The sequence below is a fragment of the Cyprinus carpio genome, chromosome A1 (genome assembly GCF_018340385.1).
Source record: "Cyprinus carpio isolate SPL01 chromosome A1, ASM1834038v1, whole genome shotgun sequence".
Lineage (NCBI taxonomy): Eukaryota > Metazoa > Chordata > Actinopteri > Cypriniformes > Cyprinidae > Cyprinus > Cyprinus carpio.
The window spans coordinates 262,518-280,850 of NC_056572.1; the positions used below are offsets into that span (position 1 = coordinate 262,518).

The 18,333-nt window shown below is 37.7% G+C and overlaps 1 protein-coding gene across 2 annotated transcripts; it reads left to right on the forward strand.

Annotated features, from left to right (window-relative positions):
* The first annotated feature begins 58 nt into the window (after positions 1 to 58).
* LOC109068113 (tyrosine-protein phosphatase non-receptor type 9-like) lies at positions 59 to 15,894 on the forward strand. Of its 2 annotated transcripts, none has more exons than XM_042772263.1 (13): positions 59 to 804; positions 5,613 to 5,756; positions 5,859 to 5,948; positions 7,315 to 7,439; positions 7,529 to 7,634; positions 10,816 to 10,926; positions 11,043 to 11,896; positions 11,991 to 12,087; positions 12,446 to 12,515; positions 12,620 to 12,698; positions 14,980 to 15,130; positions 15,353 to 15,560; positions 15,643 to 15,894. In XM_042772263.1, the coding sequence occupies exons 1-13, from the start codon at positions 772 to 774 to the stop codon at positions 15,864 to 15,866; spliced, it is 2,292 nt and encodes a 763-aa protein (XP_042628197.1). In that variant the 5' UTR covers positions 59 to 771; the 3' UTR covers positions 15,867 to 15,894. The 2 variants fall into 2 exon arrangements, with proteins under 2 accessions (XP_042628197.1, XP_042628276.1); XM_042772342.1 differs by lacking the exon at positions 59 to 804 and adding an exon at positions 821 to 967.
* Positions 15,895 to 18,333: the final 2,439 nt, after the last annotated feature.

Here is an 18,333-nt window from a genome sequence, read left to right on the forward strand (position 1 = left end):
CTGCACGTTTAGACATGAGATTTGTTCGAGCCTCCACATTTTAAATAACCATGTGCTTGTAAATTCATACATTTTTGTGTGAGTCCGGTTTGGGGATTGAACCCGCGACTTTGTCGCTATAAGCAACACGCTCTAAACAGCTGAGCTCACCGGCCTAGAAGCTGTCTTAAAGAGTATACTGCCTCCAGTCTATTGTCCTCCTACCTACTTACTAAAATCCATAAATATCTTGTGTACGAACTTCCAAGCATAGTTTCACCACGTTACTACGCATGCGCGAGATCATGATGCACGCCGCTGTGACGCCGTTTGACAGGCATCAGCGGCGCGTTCCCGACAGCTGAGAGAAACGCACTTTAAAATCGTATGTGATATTTACCCTTCTGGAGAGTTTCTAAGGGTTAGATTTAATTTTGAATTTGTTTATTTTTTTGCTTGTAAATATTATAGTGTCTTCTGGGACAAAGTGTAATTATGGTTAAAAGAGTGTTTGAAAAGTGGTTGAATTGAACCTGTCCTTTATGTATATTAAGTATGGAAACTATGAAGAAGGTGGTAAAAAAGGTTTGTTGATTAATGTTTTACTGGTGTTAGCGAATAATTTTATTCACAAATTTTGATTTTTTTTTTAAATCACCCACGTGTTTATAGTGTTTAAGAATTATTTGAGACAATACTCAAAAACTTTGTCAAAAAAAAAAAAAGAAGAAAAAAAAAAGTTCCCGACAGCTGAGAGGGCGCGCCCGTAGACGTTGCTGCTCAGGCTTCAAGATGGCGGAAGCCCTGACAACTCAAGAGGAGGCGGTAAGATACCTAAATATTTTCATTAAGCCCTTTGTAGAGTTTCAAACTGAGTCGCCACCAGCTCCCCTGTAGTATGTATTAAGATGATACGTCGCATGATATAATTGATAACCATTTATTAACAAGGAAGTAAATGAGAATCGGCCCTGTGGCTGTTTTTGAGGTAACGTTAGCTGAGGTAAATGCTAGCCGTGTTAGCGAGCTAGCCACGCTTCACAGAATAATTCACATTTATAACTTTTTAATACACGTTTATTGACCGGTATGATTATAGAATTTTATGAAATGTGTATATGGCGTTGTAAAATGACTCTTACGTGTGTTGGACTGAGAACCAGCTGTCTAGCAGTATGTTGGCATACAACGCGAATGTGACTCGCGGTCTGTTCACATTATTATTATTACAGCATGACTGCATTAAATAAAAGATATTATAACAAATCTGCATCTCTGTCTCCTGTAATGTGTGGGCACATATGGATCTCCATGTCGCGGTTACTAGTTAACAGAGCGAGCCGGGTGTCTGAAGTGCTCTAGTGCTGGAAAATGTGAGACAGCTTTCACTTCTCTGTCTCTGTCTCAGCGTGAACACTCATCTAGTGCTGGAGGTGCCGTTTGTTCTGAGTCGTTGGGAAAACGGTGTAATAGGAGTGTAGCATAACGTCTGTCAGCACAGTCCACTGTCAGATTATACTGCTTCTGAAAATGCATTTGATTGAGAGCTGTCATTTTAGGTAACTGCAAAAGTGTTTCGGTTTTGCTTATGGAAACCCTTTGGAAAGTCTGGTAAATGAGAGCAATGTAGTGTAGCTCGTCTGGTACATTAGCTAGTGGTCAACCGATCTAGGGACTGGAAATAGAGAGTGGGATGGCCAGTGTGATGTTAATATATAGCCTAGATGTGACAGAGTCAAAAAAAGATTGTGATCAAAAATGCAAATTAAAACAGTGACGTGTGATGCGGTTTTTTATTTACATTAAATCATTTAGCAGACGCTGACTTAGAAATGAGAAGAGCACATAGAAGCAATTCAGACCAATAGGAGGGCAACAGTATATAAGTGCTGTAACAAGTCTCAGTTAGTCTAGGACACTACACATACCAGTTTTTTTTTTCTCCAGATAAAGAGACAAACAGAATAAGAAAATGTTAGTATTAATTACTAATGAAAAAGATGTGTCTTTAGGCATTTTTTGAAGACTGAGCTGTTCGAATTGAGATAGGCAGGTCATTCCACCAGCTTGAGACAGTCCAGGGGGAAGTCGTGGCCTATTATGGTTAGAGAGTTTGACTCCTAACCCTTAGGTTGTGGGTTTGAGTCTCGGGCCGGCAACACCACAACTGAGGTGCCCTTGAGCAAGGCACCGAACCCCCAACTGCTCCCCGGGCTTGGCTGCTTAAATTGATGTTGTGTGTTCGGGTTTTGTGTTCACAGTGTGTGTGTGTGTGTGTGTGTGTGTGTGTGTGTGTGTGTGTTCACTGCTGTGTGTGTGCACTTTGGATGGGTTAAATGCAGAGCACGAATTCTGAGTATGGGACACCATACTTGGCTGTATGTCACGAAAAAAATAAAAAATAAAAGGCAAAGTCCTGTGAGAGTGATTTCGTGCTTCTTTGGCATGGTACCACAAGGTGTCATTCATTTGCAGAACGCAAGCTTCTGGAGGGCTCGTAAGTCTGAACTATCCAGTTTAGGTACTTTGGTGCAGAGGCAGTGGTTGTCTTGTAGGCATACGGCTGTCGGTAGCCAGTGCAAACTGATGAAGAGAGATGTGATGTGCTCTCTTCGGCTCAATGAAGACTACTCTTGCCGCAGCATTCTGGATCAGTTGCAGAGGCTTGATAGTACATGCCGGAAGGCCCGCTAAGAGAGCATTACAATAGTCCAGTCTGAAGAGAACAAGAGCCAGGACAAGGAGTTATGTGGCCTGCTCTGATAGGAAGGGTCTAATCTTCCTAATGTTGTATAAAGCAAATCTGCAGGACCGGGCTGTTGTAGTAATATGGTCTGTGAAGTCACAACTCCAAGGTTCCTGGCCGTCCTAGAAGGGGTTATGGTTGTCGAACCTTGCTGTATAGAGAAGCTGTGATGAAGTGCTGGGTTGGCTGAGACCACAAGCAGTTCTGTCTTCGCAAGGTTGAGTTGAAGGTGGTGGTCCTTCATCCAGACAGAGATGTCTGTCAGACAGGCTGCAATGTGAACTGCTACTGTTGGATCATTTGGTTGGAATAAGATGTAGAGTTGAGTGTCATCAGCATATGTTTCATCACATTTTATAGTTTAACATGTTATTTGTTGCTAGTTTTCACTGTCCCCTGATCCTTCAGAAATCATTCATATGTTTTAATATAACTTTTATTTATGTTAAATAAAAGTTTTATTCATATTATTATATTTATTTGAAATAGAAATCATTTGTAACTTTATAGATGTCTTTACTGTCACACTTCAATCAATTTATTGTGTCCATGCTGAATAGAATATTAATTTCTTAAAAAAAAAAAAAAAATTTCTGAACCCAAGTTTTTGAAGAATGTTGTAAACTAAAATTATTGCATAAGATTAGGGCTGCACCATAAAATGTATTTTAATTGTGATGACAGTCTGCTTCTTTTGACTTATAAAGAATAATCATTTCGCAATAATTGCCTGCTGGTTATTTAACCTGAAATTAGATTTTCTCATAAATTGATGCATTTTTTGCTCAGTGGTTTACTTAGTCTACCCAACCAGAAAAACACGGGCAACCATGTAAATTGGAGTTCAGTAATCTCTATTGAGTTATTCTGCTCAAATAATGATGTAATGCAGTCGGTTTTTCATTTACATGGTCATTTGTGCTGTTTGCTGCAACTAAATCTGCAAGCAAACTATGCAAGTTGATTTTCTCTTGAATTCTACTTATGTGAGAGTACAATAGCACTGATGAAATGTAAAAAAATAAAAATAAAAAAATAAAAATTGTGATTATATTTTTTTTGCAGATTTATTGTGATTAACCATTTAACCATTATTTTGCAGCCCTACATAAGATCCACTCAAAATTCACTAAAACTATCTGGTTTCTGACCGCATCACAGCACAGAGACAGCACTCATTAAGATAATAAATGATATTCGCTTAAATTCTGACTCTGGCAAAATATCAGTGCTGGTATTGCTAGATCTCAGTGCTGCGTTTGACACTGTTGATCATGACATACTACTAGAGAGACTGGAAAACTGGGTCGGGCTTTCTGGGATGGTACTCAAATGGTTCAGGTCATACTTCGACGGGAGAGGTTATTATATGAGTATAGGAGAGCATAAGTCTTAATGAACGTCCATGACATGCGGAGTCCCACAAGGCTCAATTCTTCCACCGCTCTTGTTTAGCCTGTATATGCTCCCACTAAGTCAAATAATGAGAAAGAACCAAATTGCCTATCACAGCTATGCTGATGATACACAGATTTACCTAGCCTTATTGCCAAATGACTACAGCCCCATTGACTCCCTCTGCAAATCTTGGTGTGACTCTGGAGACAGACCTTAGTTTCTGTAGTCATGTCAAAGCAGTAACTAAATCAGCATTCTATCATCTAAAAAACATTGCAAGAATTAGATGTTTTGTTTCCAGTCAAGACTTGGAGAAACTTGTTCATGCCTTTATCACCAGCAGGGTGGACTGTTGTAATGGTCTCCTCACCGGCCTTCCCAAGAAGACTATAAGACAGCTGCAGCTCATACAGAACCATGCTGCCAGGATTCTGACTAAAACCAGAAAATCTGAGCATATCACACCAGTTCTCGTACCTTACACTGGCTTCCAGTTACATTTAGGATTGATTTTAAAGTACTTTTACTCGTTTATAAATCACTCAATGATCCAGGACCAAAATATATTGCAGATATATTCACTGAATATAAACCTAACAGAGCACTCAGATCATTAGGATCAAGTCAGTTAGAAATACCAAGGGTTCACACAAAACAAGGAGAGTCCGCCTTTAGTTACTGTGTCGCCCGCAGTTGGAACCAGCTTTCAGATGAGATCAGATGTGCTAAAACTTAGTCACATTTAAATCTAGACTCAAAACTCATCTGTTTAACTGTGCATTTATTGAATGAGCACTGTGCGATGTCCGAACTGATTGCACTGTATTTTACGTATTCACTGTATTTTATGTAAAATCATTTTCTATTTTTAACTGTCTTAAATTAATTTTAAATAAGTCAATTTTTAAATAATTTTCAAAGTTTTAAAATTGCTTGTTTTTTTTTTTAAATTATTTTTCTTCATGATTATTTTACTTTCTTTTATGTAAAGCACTTTGAATTACCATTGTGTACGAAATGTGCTATATAAATAAACTTGCCTTGCCTTGCCTTACCTATCTGTAGAAAAAAAAGGGATTATTCATTGACAGGGCCATTGATCGATTTTTCAACAAGGGATAGCTAACATTTCTATTATAATACCTGGAGAAAGCAACTCGTTCAGCATTCCCATTCATCTCAATGTGCTTTGCCAGAATAAATATTGACTTATGAATGTCTGTCAATAGAAAAGGATGCTGTGTGCAGCCAGATGGTGTCATGCTAATCAGCCAGACTTTGGTTAAGCCAACATGGTTATTGATTGGCCATGTCGATGATCTCAAAATACCAAATATCAACTGATTTCTAGTAACAGCAGCCAGACCCAATCAACACAATAAAGTACAGTATTTGTTACAATAAATATACAAAAATAGATTGAAGAGTGCTCTTTCAGCATTGGATGGAGTAAACTTCCTGATGAAATTTATGTTTGTGTGTGCACCAGGCGGTGAAGGAGTTCCTGGCTGAGCTGAGGCATTGGGAACAGTCACAGAATGCAGATCTTATCAGTCAGGTGACAGCGGTTAAGTTCCTCACGGCAAGAAAGTTTGATGTTTCCAGAGCCATAGACCTCTTCCAAGCTTACAAGGTAGTGTGAAAAGTTTGTGTGTGTGTGGTTGCTCAGATGATAAAATTCAGTGTAGTGTATGAGAGAGTCAATTTACATTCTAATGCTTCTGTGTGTTTACAGAACACCAGAATAAAGGAAGGCATCTACAATATTAACCCAAATGAGGAGCCTTTAAGGAGTGAGTTACTTTGTGGGAAATTCACAGTTCTGGTGAGTACGGTTTCACATGAACATAATGTGTGGATGTGTGAACATTACTGATGTCCAGGCCAGCTTTTTGGATGCTGTTAGCAGTTTGCTGTTGCTTTTCTGCTGCACGAACATTTTAGTTGTACAGATTGGAGATGGCATGATTTGTAGACTTTGTGTGGTCAGACTATTAGACTAAAACTATTTAAAATGTTATCCATTTTCAGTCAGTTGGTGCATGATTTATACGCGAGTGTGATGAGCTTTTTTGATCAATTATCAATTTTAAACTTGAATTTCAGTTTTGAATTGGCTCACTGTGCTGTTGAAACACTACCAATAAGAAGTTTGGGGTCATTAAGATTTTTTAAAGCAGTTAATACATAATAATTGATCAAAAGGGTCAGCAACAACATGTATATTGTAACAAAAGGTTTGAATTTTTTTATTTATTAAAGGATCCTGAAAATATATTAGGTTTCCACAAGATATTTAGCAGCAAAAAAGATAATAATAAGAGATGTTTCTTGAGTAGCAAATCAGTATATTAGAATGATTTCTGAAGGATCATGTGGCACTAAAGACAGGAGTAACGATGCTGGAAATTCAGCTTTGCATCACAGTAATAAATTACATTTTAGAATATATTCAAATAATATATAGTAAAATAGTTATTTTAAATTGAAATGATATTTCATAATATTAGTAATAATTCACAATAATTTACTGTATTTTTTTAATCAAATAAATGCAGCATCGGTAAGCATAAGAGACTTTTTTCAAAAACATTGCAAAATCTTGCCGACCCCACACTTCTGAACTGTAATATATATATGCATTTGCAAAGACAGTTAACTGGAAACTCAGTAAGTAACCCAAACTTTGGCAAGCACAGCTATAGGAATTTGTACACAACTATTTTTTTTAATCACTTTCAGATTATGCTAACCAAAAACAGTACAAGTTGCGATCATTCATATTTACAGTCCCTGTAAATAAAGCATAAAATAAAGGCCACCATCATTGCTAGTGATGGCTAAGGTAATTTAATCTGTGATTTCACACCATCTCACACAGAGCAATTCCATGATCTTTGTTTAGTCTGGACGTTACTGTTTGTTTCAGTCATTTTTCATGCAGGGTTGTGCTGTATACAGTTTGCTCAAGTGTTTGTGTAGGCAGTTCTGATGTATTCATCACGTCTTAAACAGTTTTCAGAGCACTGAGCATGCCAGAGAATTATTCCAATGATATAAAGAATAATCAGCATTAATGCAACTTTTGCAGACAGTACATTTGACTTGTTCTTGTAATGTGTGTCCGTGTTTTAGTCGTGCATATGTTTTTGCAAGTTGTGTATGCATTAATTTGGCTTCTGTGTGTATAGCCCGGCCGTGACGCGAAAGGTGCGGCTTTGGCGCTTTTTACAGCACGTCTCCATCGCCCAGACCTCACTACCCATAAGGCTGTTCTTCAGGCCATTATATATCAGCTGGACAAGGCCATTGAGAGGTAAAATAGACCACATCCATAAATCTGCTCAAATTTAATGTGTTTAACAGCTCTGCATCTTCATCTAAAACATCTTTCTCTTCCCCCAGTGTTCAGACACAGAGAGACGGGCTTATTTTTATCTATGATATGACGAACTCCACATATGCCAATTTTGACTATGAGCTTTGCGTCAAGATTTTGAATCTGCTTAAAGTAAGTGTTTTTGTGCTGTCAAGACCATCTGTCTGTTTCATACTGCGTTATATGGTGTTAACAGAACTCAGAGGGGTTTGGATATATAGGAAAATTTTCATCTGTATTTACTGCTGTACTTGTAATTTGTGGACAACTGGAGCTTTATCAGTATTCAATCACATACAAATATGGTTGGCTGATGTATTGAAAATTCACAATATGTCTGGGATAATATATTGTCAATAGGGTTGCAAAAAGGTGGAAAATTTCCAGTCAATTTCGGAAGTATTCCAGAAATTTTGGAAACTTTCCAGGATGTTTGGAATATTCCAGGGTTTTTTGGAAAGTTTCCGGAAATTTACCAGAAATTTTCCACCCTTTTGCAACCCTAGTTGTCAACATATTATGTCAGCATTGTACACATTGCTATGATTTTTATTTACTTTTTGTTTGTCTATATTATAGATTTTCTAAAGATTGTGTCATTACACTTGTTTCACATTCCTGACTTATCTTGCAGCTGGCAAATGTGTTCAGGTGTTTTCAATTGTGTCTCTGAGTTCAGTAGCAAAAGCTTTTTTTTTATTTTTTATTTGATAATGTTGTTTATTACCAGGTTATTTTTGTTCATATACTCTACGGATCTAGTATGGGTTTGCAAAGATATTTTAATGTTTTTGAAAGAAGTCCTTTATGCTCACCAAGGTTGCATTTATGTGATCAAAAAAAAAAAATACTGTTTTAAAAAATTCAAATATTTTCTGTCTTAATATATTTTAACATGCAATTTATTCTTGTGATGGCAAATTAGAATTTTCTGCAGTCATTATTCCAGTCTTCAGGGTCACATGAACCTTCAGATATCATTCTAATATGCCGAGTTGATGCTCAAGATTATTGCTAATGTTGACAACAGTTGTGCTGATTTATATTTTTTGCGGAAAAATATCTTATTTTAACAGTGTAATGGTCTTTACTGTCCCTTTATGATTCATTTAACGTGTTCTTGCTGAATAAAAGAATATATTTATTTAAAAATATAACTAAATAAATAAGTAAAATAACATAAAATAAAAAAGTACTGACCCCAAATGGTAGTGTAGAGCAGTGGTCTCCAACCCTGATCCTGGAGCGCTACCGTCCTACAGATTTCAGCTCCAACCCCAATCAAACACATCTGAACCAGCTAATCAAGGTGTTCAGGGCTACTTGATAATTACAGACAGGTGTGTTGGAGCAGGGTTGGAACTGAAGTCTGCAGGATGGTAGCTCTCCAGGAGCATGGTTGGAGATCCCTGGTGTAGAGGATAAAATATTTCTTCATTCTTGTTCAATTTGTGAACTGTGATTATTTTAAATGATTATTTTAATGTGATATTCAGTGTTTTAGGTTTTGCAGTTTAAATCTTGTTTTTGAAAAAGGTGTCTATTTGGTTAAAAAAAAAAAAAAAGATTCCTCAGATTGGAAAAAAAAATTCAATAGTGGAGCAATGGAAATAATGACCAGTTCTTAAGAAATTTCTTGAAAAATGTTGCTGTTCAGTCCTGCTAACTAAGGAGACCGTTGACCTTAGATGGATAATTCTGAGAGTGCATGAGACCAAGTCTCTTTGTTTTGTCCAGAATTGATGAAAAGTATGTGCTACTTTTAATGAACAGATTTTGCTGTTTTAGCTCAGCCTATAACAGGTGCTAAAAATCAAGCACATAGCCACACAACCTCCTTAGACAAACATTTTTAGTTAAAAGAAACTCTTTTTGTTCCAGCATTAAAGTGCCCCTATGCACAAACCAAGATCCATACAGAGAGTATTTTCTGAGATTTGTCTAAAAGAACACAAAGACCAGACCTGAATCCCACTGAACAACATTAGGAACTTTAGGACCCATCGCTCATCTTTACTGCCTGACCTCACTGATGCTGTAGGGTCTGAATGGGAGCAAATCCTCAGCATCTAGTGTCTTTCTCGAACATTGGAAGCTTTTAGAGCAGCAAAGGGAGGATAAACCTACAATTAATGCAAATGAAACTGTCAGCAAGCACATATGAGCACAGTGCTTGGCCATCCACACACTTACAGGCATATAGTGTATCTACAGATCTTAAAGTTCCTAAAGTTGTTCAGTAGGATTCAGGTCTGGCCTTTGTGCAGGCCAGACAAGTTCTACAGCATATTTAAAAGTTTGGGGAAAGTTATTTATTTATTCATTTTTTTTTTTAAATAAATTAATACTTTAATTAAGCAAGGACACATTAAATTCATGACCATGACTGTCAGTAGTGTCAATAAAGACTTTTGCTACACTGTTACAAGTCTATTTTTACATCTATTTGAAATAAATGCTGTTGCTGAACTTTCTGTTCATCAAAGAAAACTGAGGAAAAAATTTATAATGGTTTTGACAAAAATAGACCTGTTGATTGTCACTTGCCTAATCGGGTCACTGTTACATCATCACAAAACTATATCATTTGTACTATATCATTTGTACATTGTACGTCAAGTCTTTTTAAACCATTTGGAAGTTGCGTGCTCCACAGTAGTTTCCTGTGTGCTCACAGTCGCATCCAAAGCACTCTGACATAAAGCGGCCCTTAAACACCCCCTGAATACCAAATTAAGCTGTTTTTCACAGTTTATTGCACTTATGCTGCCAAATAGACACAAAATTACCTTAAAAAACCCGTCCTGGTGAGTATCCTCATAAACATTTACATTTATGCATTTAGCAGACGCTTTATCCAAAGCGACTTACAGTGCATTCAGGCTAACATTTTTTTTTTTTTTTTTTACCTAACGTGTTCCCTGGGAATCGAACCCACAACCATTTGCGCTGCTAACACTATGCTCTACCACTGAACCACAGGAACAAATGCAGTCAGTTTTGTCTTAAGTGAATGTAAGCAGTCGTTGAGAAAGAAAACTGTTGTGTATCAGACAGTATATTGAAACCACGCAGTCTGTCTTAAAGGGAAAAATACATTTTAAAATAGAAAGTTATTTTACATTTTAATTGACTTTTGATCAAATAAATGGAGCCCAGGTGAGTTTAAGAGACTACTTTAAGAAATCTTACCAACCCGAGCTTGCAAACGGTTATGTTCTTGATTTTTCAGAGGGTTTGTTTAGTGGGTGGGTCTGTGAATGGGATTGGCACAGTGTGTGTTGTTTACTGTCAGCCGTTTTTTGTGATTTAGGGGGCTTTCCCTGCTCGTCTGAAATGCGTCTTTATTGTGTCATCTCCACTGTGGTTCAGAGCACCATTTGCGGTACTCCGTCTGTTTGTGAGAGAGAAACTGAGAGAAAGGGTATGTCTAGAGCTCTGTTTATGCAAACACTAAACTTTTTTTAATGGACAGTGCTATATTTGCATTTTTAAGGGTGCAATACTTTGAATGTTTGTATTCATGTGATACCTCCACAGGTGTGCACTGTAAAAGCCCACGAACTGGTCAATCACATCCCAGTCAGCTCCCTTCCAGAACATTTGGGTGGCTCGTCACAGTATAGTCACATTGCCTGGATCCAGTCCTGCGTCAACTCCAGCCCCAACCACCCCAATAACTCTCCCTACGTCACTGGGGACTGCTTGGGCAGTCTCCTCCGCTCCTACTCCATGGAGCATAGCCAGAACACTTCAGCAGACCCCTTAGCTGCCAATACTTCGGGGGCCACCCTACTGGGGGACGGACTAAACTCAAACTGCCCCATACTGGATGACGGCAATGCCAACCTGCAGAACCACAGGACTGCAGGGCATGCACATTGGAATGGCTCTGTACTGCCAGGTTCAGGGGGAATCTTGGGGTCCAACGCCAATGTCGTAAATGGGCGTGGCCGGCGGCCGCCCCCACAGTCAGACACGCCCCCAGACACACCCCTGCACCAAAAAATCACAGCTGGTGCAATAATACCAGGAGGTGGAGGAACTATGGGTACAGAAGGCGCATGTTTGGATGACAGAAGGCAGGATGGCAATGGTGCTGAGGACATCCAACAGGATGTGGAGTTTCTGGAAGAGCATGGAGGGGATGGCATTCCACCCCTTCCACTAAAATCGAGGCCGCCACCCCTCCATCACAGCCCCGCCCCAGATATGAGCTGGCTACCGGGAACAACGACGGAAACGGCTGCGTTGTCGGTGCATGTGGCTGAGCCGGGCGGAATGAGCGTGCAGGATCTGGTGCAACATGTGAAACGTAAAAAGAAGAAGGGCATTTATCAGGAGTATGAGGAGATACGCAAAGAACCTCCTGCTGGAACCTTTGACTACTCTAAGTAAGTGACTTTTGCTTTTGAGAGATGGCTCTAAAGATGATACGTTTACAGACAAAGAAGTGTTTGCTTATATAAATGATGTTTATTCTCACAGGAAAGTTTCTAACCAGATAAAGAATCGCTACAGTGATGTCCTCTGCCTTGACCAATCACGTGTTCGACTCTGTCCGCTCAACAATGAGGATGATGAGGTCAGAGTAATGCCCTTTTTCCTTTATGATCTTCTTCATGATTGTCATTGTTCAGTGCAGTGTTTTTTTAGTATAGTATTATTTATATACTATTATAGAATTTAATATTTTGAATTAGCTTTATTTTTTTACTTTTGTTATGTCCGTTTGTCATTTTTATTGTTTTTTTTTATTTTTACATTTCTATGTAACTTTAATTTTTTTGTACGTCAGTTGTAGGTTTAGTAATTTAAGTACTTAATTCAAATAAAATGTTTTAGTTTGTTTTTCATCTAATATTTTTAATTCACTTACCTAAAACAATTTTTTTTGGTTCAACACTGATTCATTCTTCATCAATTTGACTGTTTGCTTTCAGACATCTGACTACATAAATGCTAGTTTCATGGATGGTTACAAGAGGAGTAATGCTTACATCGCTACTCAGGGTGAGACACTTTGTTAGACTAAACATTGTGTTTTGAAGTACACATACATGCATGGTACAGATGTCAGTGTATGTGTGTAAATATAAATGTTTGGGTTGTTTCAGGGCCTTTGCCAAAAACGTTTGGAGACTTTTGGCGAATGGTGTGGGAGCAAATGGTTTTAATCATTGTTATGACTACAAGGTTAGTTTCCTTCTGTGAAAAGTTAAGGAATGCTTTAATGATTCTTTAACAGGATTTTGGACGGGACAGTGTAATGGTGTGTTCACACTAGACGTGAATGTAATCGCGTGAGTAGATTACATACAAAGTCAATGCAAAGAAGGGATTAGAGTCGATTTTTCACCAGGCGATGCGAATGACGCGAAATGCATGACGCCGCAAATGCACGATATTCGCCTCGTCTTCCACGCAAGCTCTAAAATTCCAACCTAACGGAAAATTTGCATGATGCGTTCTCGCGCAAGCCAATCAGTGAAGAGCTTCTTGACACATCCAGTTGAACACATGGGTTCTCGCGCAAGCCAATCAGTGAAGAGCTTCTTGACACTGCGACTTATAGTCAGGTGTGACTTATTTATCCAAATTAATTTGACATGAACCAAGAGAAGTGAACCAAGAGAAAACTACGTCTACAGTCGCGAGAGGGCGCTCTATGCTGCTCAGTGCTCCTGTAGTCTACCCCTGAAAACATAGAGCGCCCTCTCGCGGCTGTAGATGGTAATGTTTTCTCTTGGTTCTTGGTTTCTAAATAAATGTGACTTATAGTCCAGTGCGACTTACAGTATATATGTTTTTTTTCCTCGTCATGACGTATTTTTGAAATGATGCGACTTATACTTAGGTGCGACTTATAGTCTGAAAAATACGGAATAATCTAGAGCGAGTGACGCGATGCGCATATTCGCGTTGCATCTGGTGTGAACAAACCATAAGGCTCCAACTAACAAAAATACCATCCTAAAGTTAGGGGTCCATAAGATTATTATAATTTTTTCAATAAATGAATACTTTTGTTTATTTTGCAAGAATGCATGAAATTGATTAAAAGTGAGTTTTGACCTTTATGTCATTACAAAATATTTCTAATACAAATGTAGTTCTTTCTATGCCTGAAAGAATCCTGAAATTCATGAAAACCATGCAGCGTCATGGTTTCCGCAATAATATTTAGCAGCGTAACTGTGTTCAATATTGATAATACAGCTGGTAATACAACAGTTGATAATACAACATTGAGAACACCAAATCAGTGTATTAGAATGATTTCTGAAGAATCATGTGACACTGAAGACGAGTAATGATGCTGAAAATTCTTAATATTTCAAAATTTCCTGCAAAGTATAATATTTTACAGTATTTCTGTATACTGTATTTTTTAACTGTATGAAGAGCCCCAAGGGACTTCTTTCAAAAAAATGAAAAAAATCTTACAGACTCTACACGTTTGAATGGTATATGTCAAATATGTTCCCAATTGAAAAATCCTTGTTGTTTTTGTATTTAATTGAATACACTGGCTGATATTTTCAGCTAAAATGGCTAAAAAAGAAATCTAAAGTGTATAATTTTATGTTGTATAATGTTCAATTACAAAAACTCAATATTGGTTGTTGCAGCCCTGCAATGTTTTTTCATTTTTCATTTTCATTTTAATTTGGTTAATAGAATGTCTGTCCTGAACTTATAGATGTTTTTCATCATTATATTCATAATAAATATAAATGTCTGACAAAGTAGACCAGTATAATGACTAGGGCTGCACGATTAATCGAAAGCGATTGTCATGCGCATTTTGTCAGTAAAGCCGGCTCTGTTATCAGCAGTAAATCATCACCACATGCTTTCAGATGGAGTAGCATTTACTACACAGAGCCGTAGTTCACTGACAAGTTACGCAAAAAATAGCATTTTTAGCTTCTCTGTGAACTACGGCTCTGTGTAACATTAGTAAATGCTGCTTCATCTGAGAGTACGTGAAAATACCACATTTAATAACATATTTATACTTCAAACTCACTTCATAACGTCAGTCGAGTGTTTGAAATAAATCCTTCTGTGAGATGATGTGGGTTCTTACACAGAATAAGGCATGCAACATATTTCATAGTATTCTAAGTCGTGATAAAGGCATCATCGCATTATAAATATACTTTATTTTAATGAAAATTATAATAATAATAACTCAGATAAACCATATATTGTCATAATGGTGCGTTTATTAGTCACGTTGAATCAATAAAAGCAGTTAAATCTTCTGTTACTGCTATAAGCTTTTCCAGTTTTTTTTTTTCTACAAGGCGTATTTGGATTTTCGGCGCGAGAGCGCCCTCTGGCCTTTGGATGCAGAACTGTACTTCACTGAAAGATACGCATGACAATCAAAGCTTCTGTCGATTCACGATCTCGATTCCATTTCGATTTATAATGCAGCCCTAATAATGACTCTTGATCTCTGTCTCAGAGTTGTAGAGCGAGGCAGAGTGAAGTGTGGACAGTACTGGCCATTAGAAGCTGGGCGCACTGAGGATTATGGGTCCTTTTTGGTGAGAAATATCCATATTGAGATGTTTCAGGACTTTAAGCTATCATACCTGGAGATCTTCAACACTCAGGTCAGTCCCTCAGTCTCTGTTTTTATTTTAGTTTAGTTAAGTTTCATGAGCTATTTGTTTTGACTATCGACATAAAGTCTGGTCCACTTTTGGGCTAATTCTAGCCAAGAACAGCACCATAACATCACATGCTTATTGTGTAGTTAAAGACACATGTTGATCCTTTTTATATGTATGTTAATGTCATTGAAACATAAATGACAGGACAAGCTTCTCTTTCAGACAGGGGAATGTAGGGAAGTGTCTCATTACCTCTACATGAGCTGGCCAGACTTTGGTGTTCCGAAGTCAGCGTCGGCCATGTTGGATTTCCGGGCACACGTGAAACAGAGACAAGAATCCTCATTACGAACACTGTATCCTGATTGGATGGGACCCCCAGGGGGCCCCCCAGTGGTGGTGCACTGCAGCGCAGGCATCGGCCGAACAGGTCAGTTACTGCCTTCATTTCTGATCTCATTGCTTAACAGCCCTACAATTCTTTTTCTTTTTTCTTTTTTCTTCAATCTCAGGCACGTTTTGTACGTTAGACATTTGTCTCTCTCGTCTGGAGGACATCGGGACAGTGGACATTAAGCAGACGGTGCGTCGCATGCGGACACAGCGTGCCTTCAGCATCCAAACATGGGACCAGTACTACTTCTGCTACAAAGCAGTGATCGAGTACGCCCAACAGACCGGCCTGCTGCAGCCTGTGGAGTGGTCCGACACCGAGCTGGAGACCGACAGCGAGTGAATCAGAAAAAACAGAACTCGCAGGTGAGGGGACGGGGGGGAAGGAGGGAAGAGAGGAAATCTTTTTCTCTTTTCTGGTTTCATGGTTGAATGTAGACTCTGAGGAAGATGCTTTTGTCCTGCCACTTTTCAAGCCCTTGTTTTTACTCCAATCCAGACGTGATCAGAGACTGTGGCTTGATGTACGAGTTGTAGCATTTTTTTTTTTTTTTTTTTAAATAAATACTGACTTGCACATGTGGAATGATGAAATTGTTGAATGCAGTTTATCGTATTACCTGCTCTTTTTTTTTTAATGCTCTGAGTGTTGTCGAAATTCAATATCACTCAACTTGGGGGTTAAATTCACACTTTTATCAAAAGTGTAAAAGCATAAAACTTGAATATTCTTTTTTTTTTTTTTTTCGTCACATTAAAATAGCAACTTCTTTGCATCTAAACAGGTTCCAACAGTTTTCTTTCCAGTTTTAGTTGTTGTCATTATATGTGTACTTCGTTAAACTAATCTTCAAGCCAAAGGTATGGTGTTGAATGCTTGGATGTATCCGTAATGATCGTTGTGAATTAAACCCTTGTATATCTTGTAACATACATTTATATATTGTGCATAACAACCTTTGAAAAGCCTTGTTTTAATATAATACTCTTAACTTTCTTCAGAATTATGTGTGTGTATATATATATATATATATATATATATATATATATATATATATATATATATATATATATATATATATATATATATATATATAAAGAATATATGTATAAGTATATGTTGGGTTAAAACAATATGAAAAGAGGAAGATGAACACAACTATGCTATATAGTATATCTAGGTGACTGTTCTGGTCCTGCAGTTTTAATTTTCATCTAACCATAATCCATGATTATCCAGCCTTAATGCAGGCCGTCTATCATTCACAGAGCGTCTCAGCTGTGAAGATTCTCTCTTAACCTTCAGTCACTGCCTTTCTTTCTCTAAACTATGAACTTTGACTTTCGACTCAGCTGGTCTTTTTTATTTCTACTTGTTTTTTGTTTTTTTTTGTTAAATCTCCTTCCACTATGGGCCCGAAGTTGAAGTATCCTGATCCGCACGGACGCTGATTCTGTTACAGCGATTATTTAAAGTGTTCCGTACTGATGTGAAGTGTTGGAGTCAAATGTTACAAGTGAACTGGGGTCTTCAGCTGTGTGTGTGTGTGTGTGTGTGTGTGTGTGTGTGTGTGTGTGTGTGTGTGTGTGTGTGTGTGTGTGTGTGTGTGTGTGTGTGTGTGTGTGTGTGTGTATGAAGCCCTGGGGTCAAAAAGCCCCAGTTTTTGTGCCTTCAAGTTTTTTCAGAACAGCTGGTCTCACATGCATATAGGGAATTTATTTTAATCTCAGGGGTATACTTGGTGTTTTCCTGTTCTCAAAAATGTCATTATCCTCTCTGGTAATTATCACTTCCAAAAAAAAAAAAAAAAAAAAAGTGAAAGTCAAAAAAGCAATGTACACAAATTTTATTTTGAATTATATACAGCATCCTGTATTATATTCTGTTGTTATTTATGCCTTTGTAGAACTTCAGCAGTATTGAAATTTGAATGTTGGTACGAAAAAATGAACAGACATACTATTTTAAGCAGATAAGCTAAAGAAATCAAACCGCATAACAAAAGACTGAACAGTTTTTTGTTTTTGTTTTCCATTCAGTTCAGTGAGGAATTATGTTACTCATCATTGTGTTTTGGGAGATAAAATCTGTTATTTTTCCAGATGCCTGTAGCAGAACCTTATTCATATTCTGTGAACTGTTAAAGGGCCAAGACTGAAACAGACAAGTGACCGATCAGCACGGCTGCCACTAACAGTTTTTAACTATTTGCCAATCAAAACACAGAGGTTTTACATGTAAAAAAAAAACAAAAAAAACATATGAACTTGAATGTTATTAGATAAAAATCATATAGTCTTTGGGAGAACTTTTGAATGCTTTCTCCTTGAATATCAATGCTTGTATGATGACAGATGGTAGTGAATGTGTGAACATCCCACTCATCTAATGTTTGCTTGTTGACCGACTTCTCCAAATGCAGGTGTGTAGAATGTGCTTGACTTTTATACAGCTGATTACTGCTTGAATGAGACTAAGTGGAAGAGACACACTTGGCTCTGATTTATTAAAGCAGTCGGGAATGCGATGTGAGTGTTGTTACTTTTGTTTTTCTTCATTTGATGCCCAAAGTGCTTGTGATTGAGTAATGACCTTTTTACCCGACATCTGTCGTAGTAAACATGAATATTATTCTGAAACTGAGCATGTGTTTGTGTGACAAAATGAGTTGATGAGAACTGAAACGTGAAACAATGACTATTGAAATATATAACCATTGTGTTTTCAAAAAAGGAGTGATTTATTTCAGAATTGGCTGTAATTTTGTGTGTGTTTTTGAGTCAAACAGCACATTGCTTTGACTTGTCTC

What these genes read in the sequence shown, in the direction of transcription:
- LOC109068113 (XM_042772263.1), top strand. Translation starts at nt 772, where the DNA reads ATGGCGGAAGCCCTGACAACTCAAGAGGAGGCG. An exon ending in GAGAGAAACTGAGAGAAAGG is followed by an intron (nt 10,927 to 11,042) that starts GTATGTCTAGAG and finishes ATACCTCCACAG; the next exon opens with GTGTGCACTGTAAAAGCCCA. An exon ending in TGCTTACATCGCTACTCAGG is followed by an intron (nt 12,516 to 12,619) that starts GTGAGACACTTT and finishes GGGTTGTTTCAG; the next exon opens with GGCCTTTGCCAAAAACGTTT.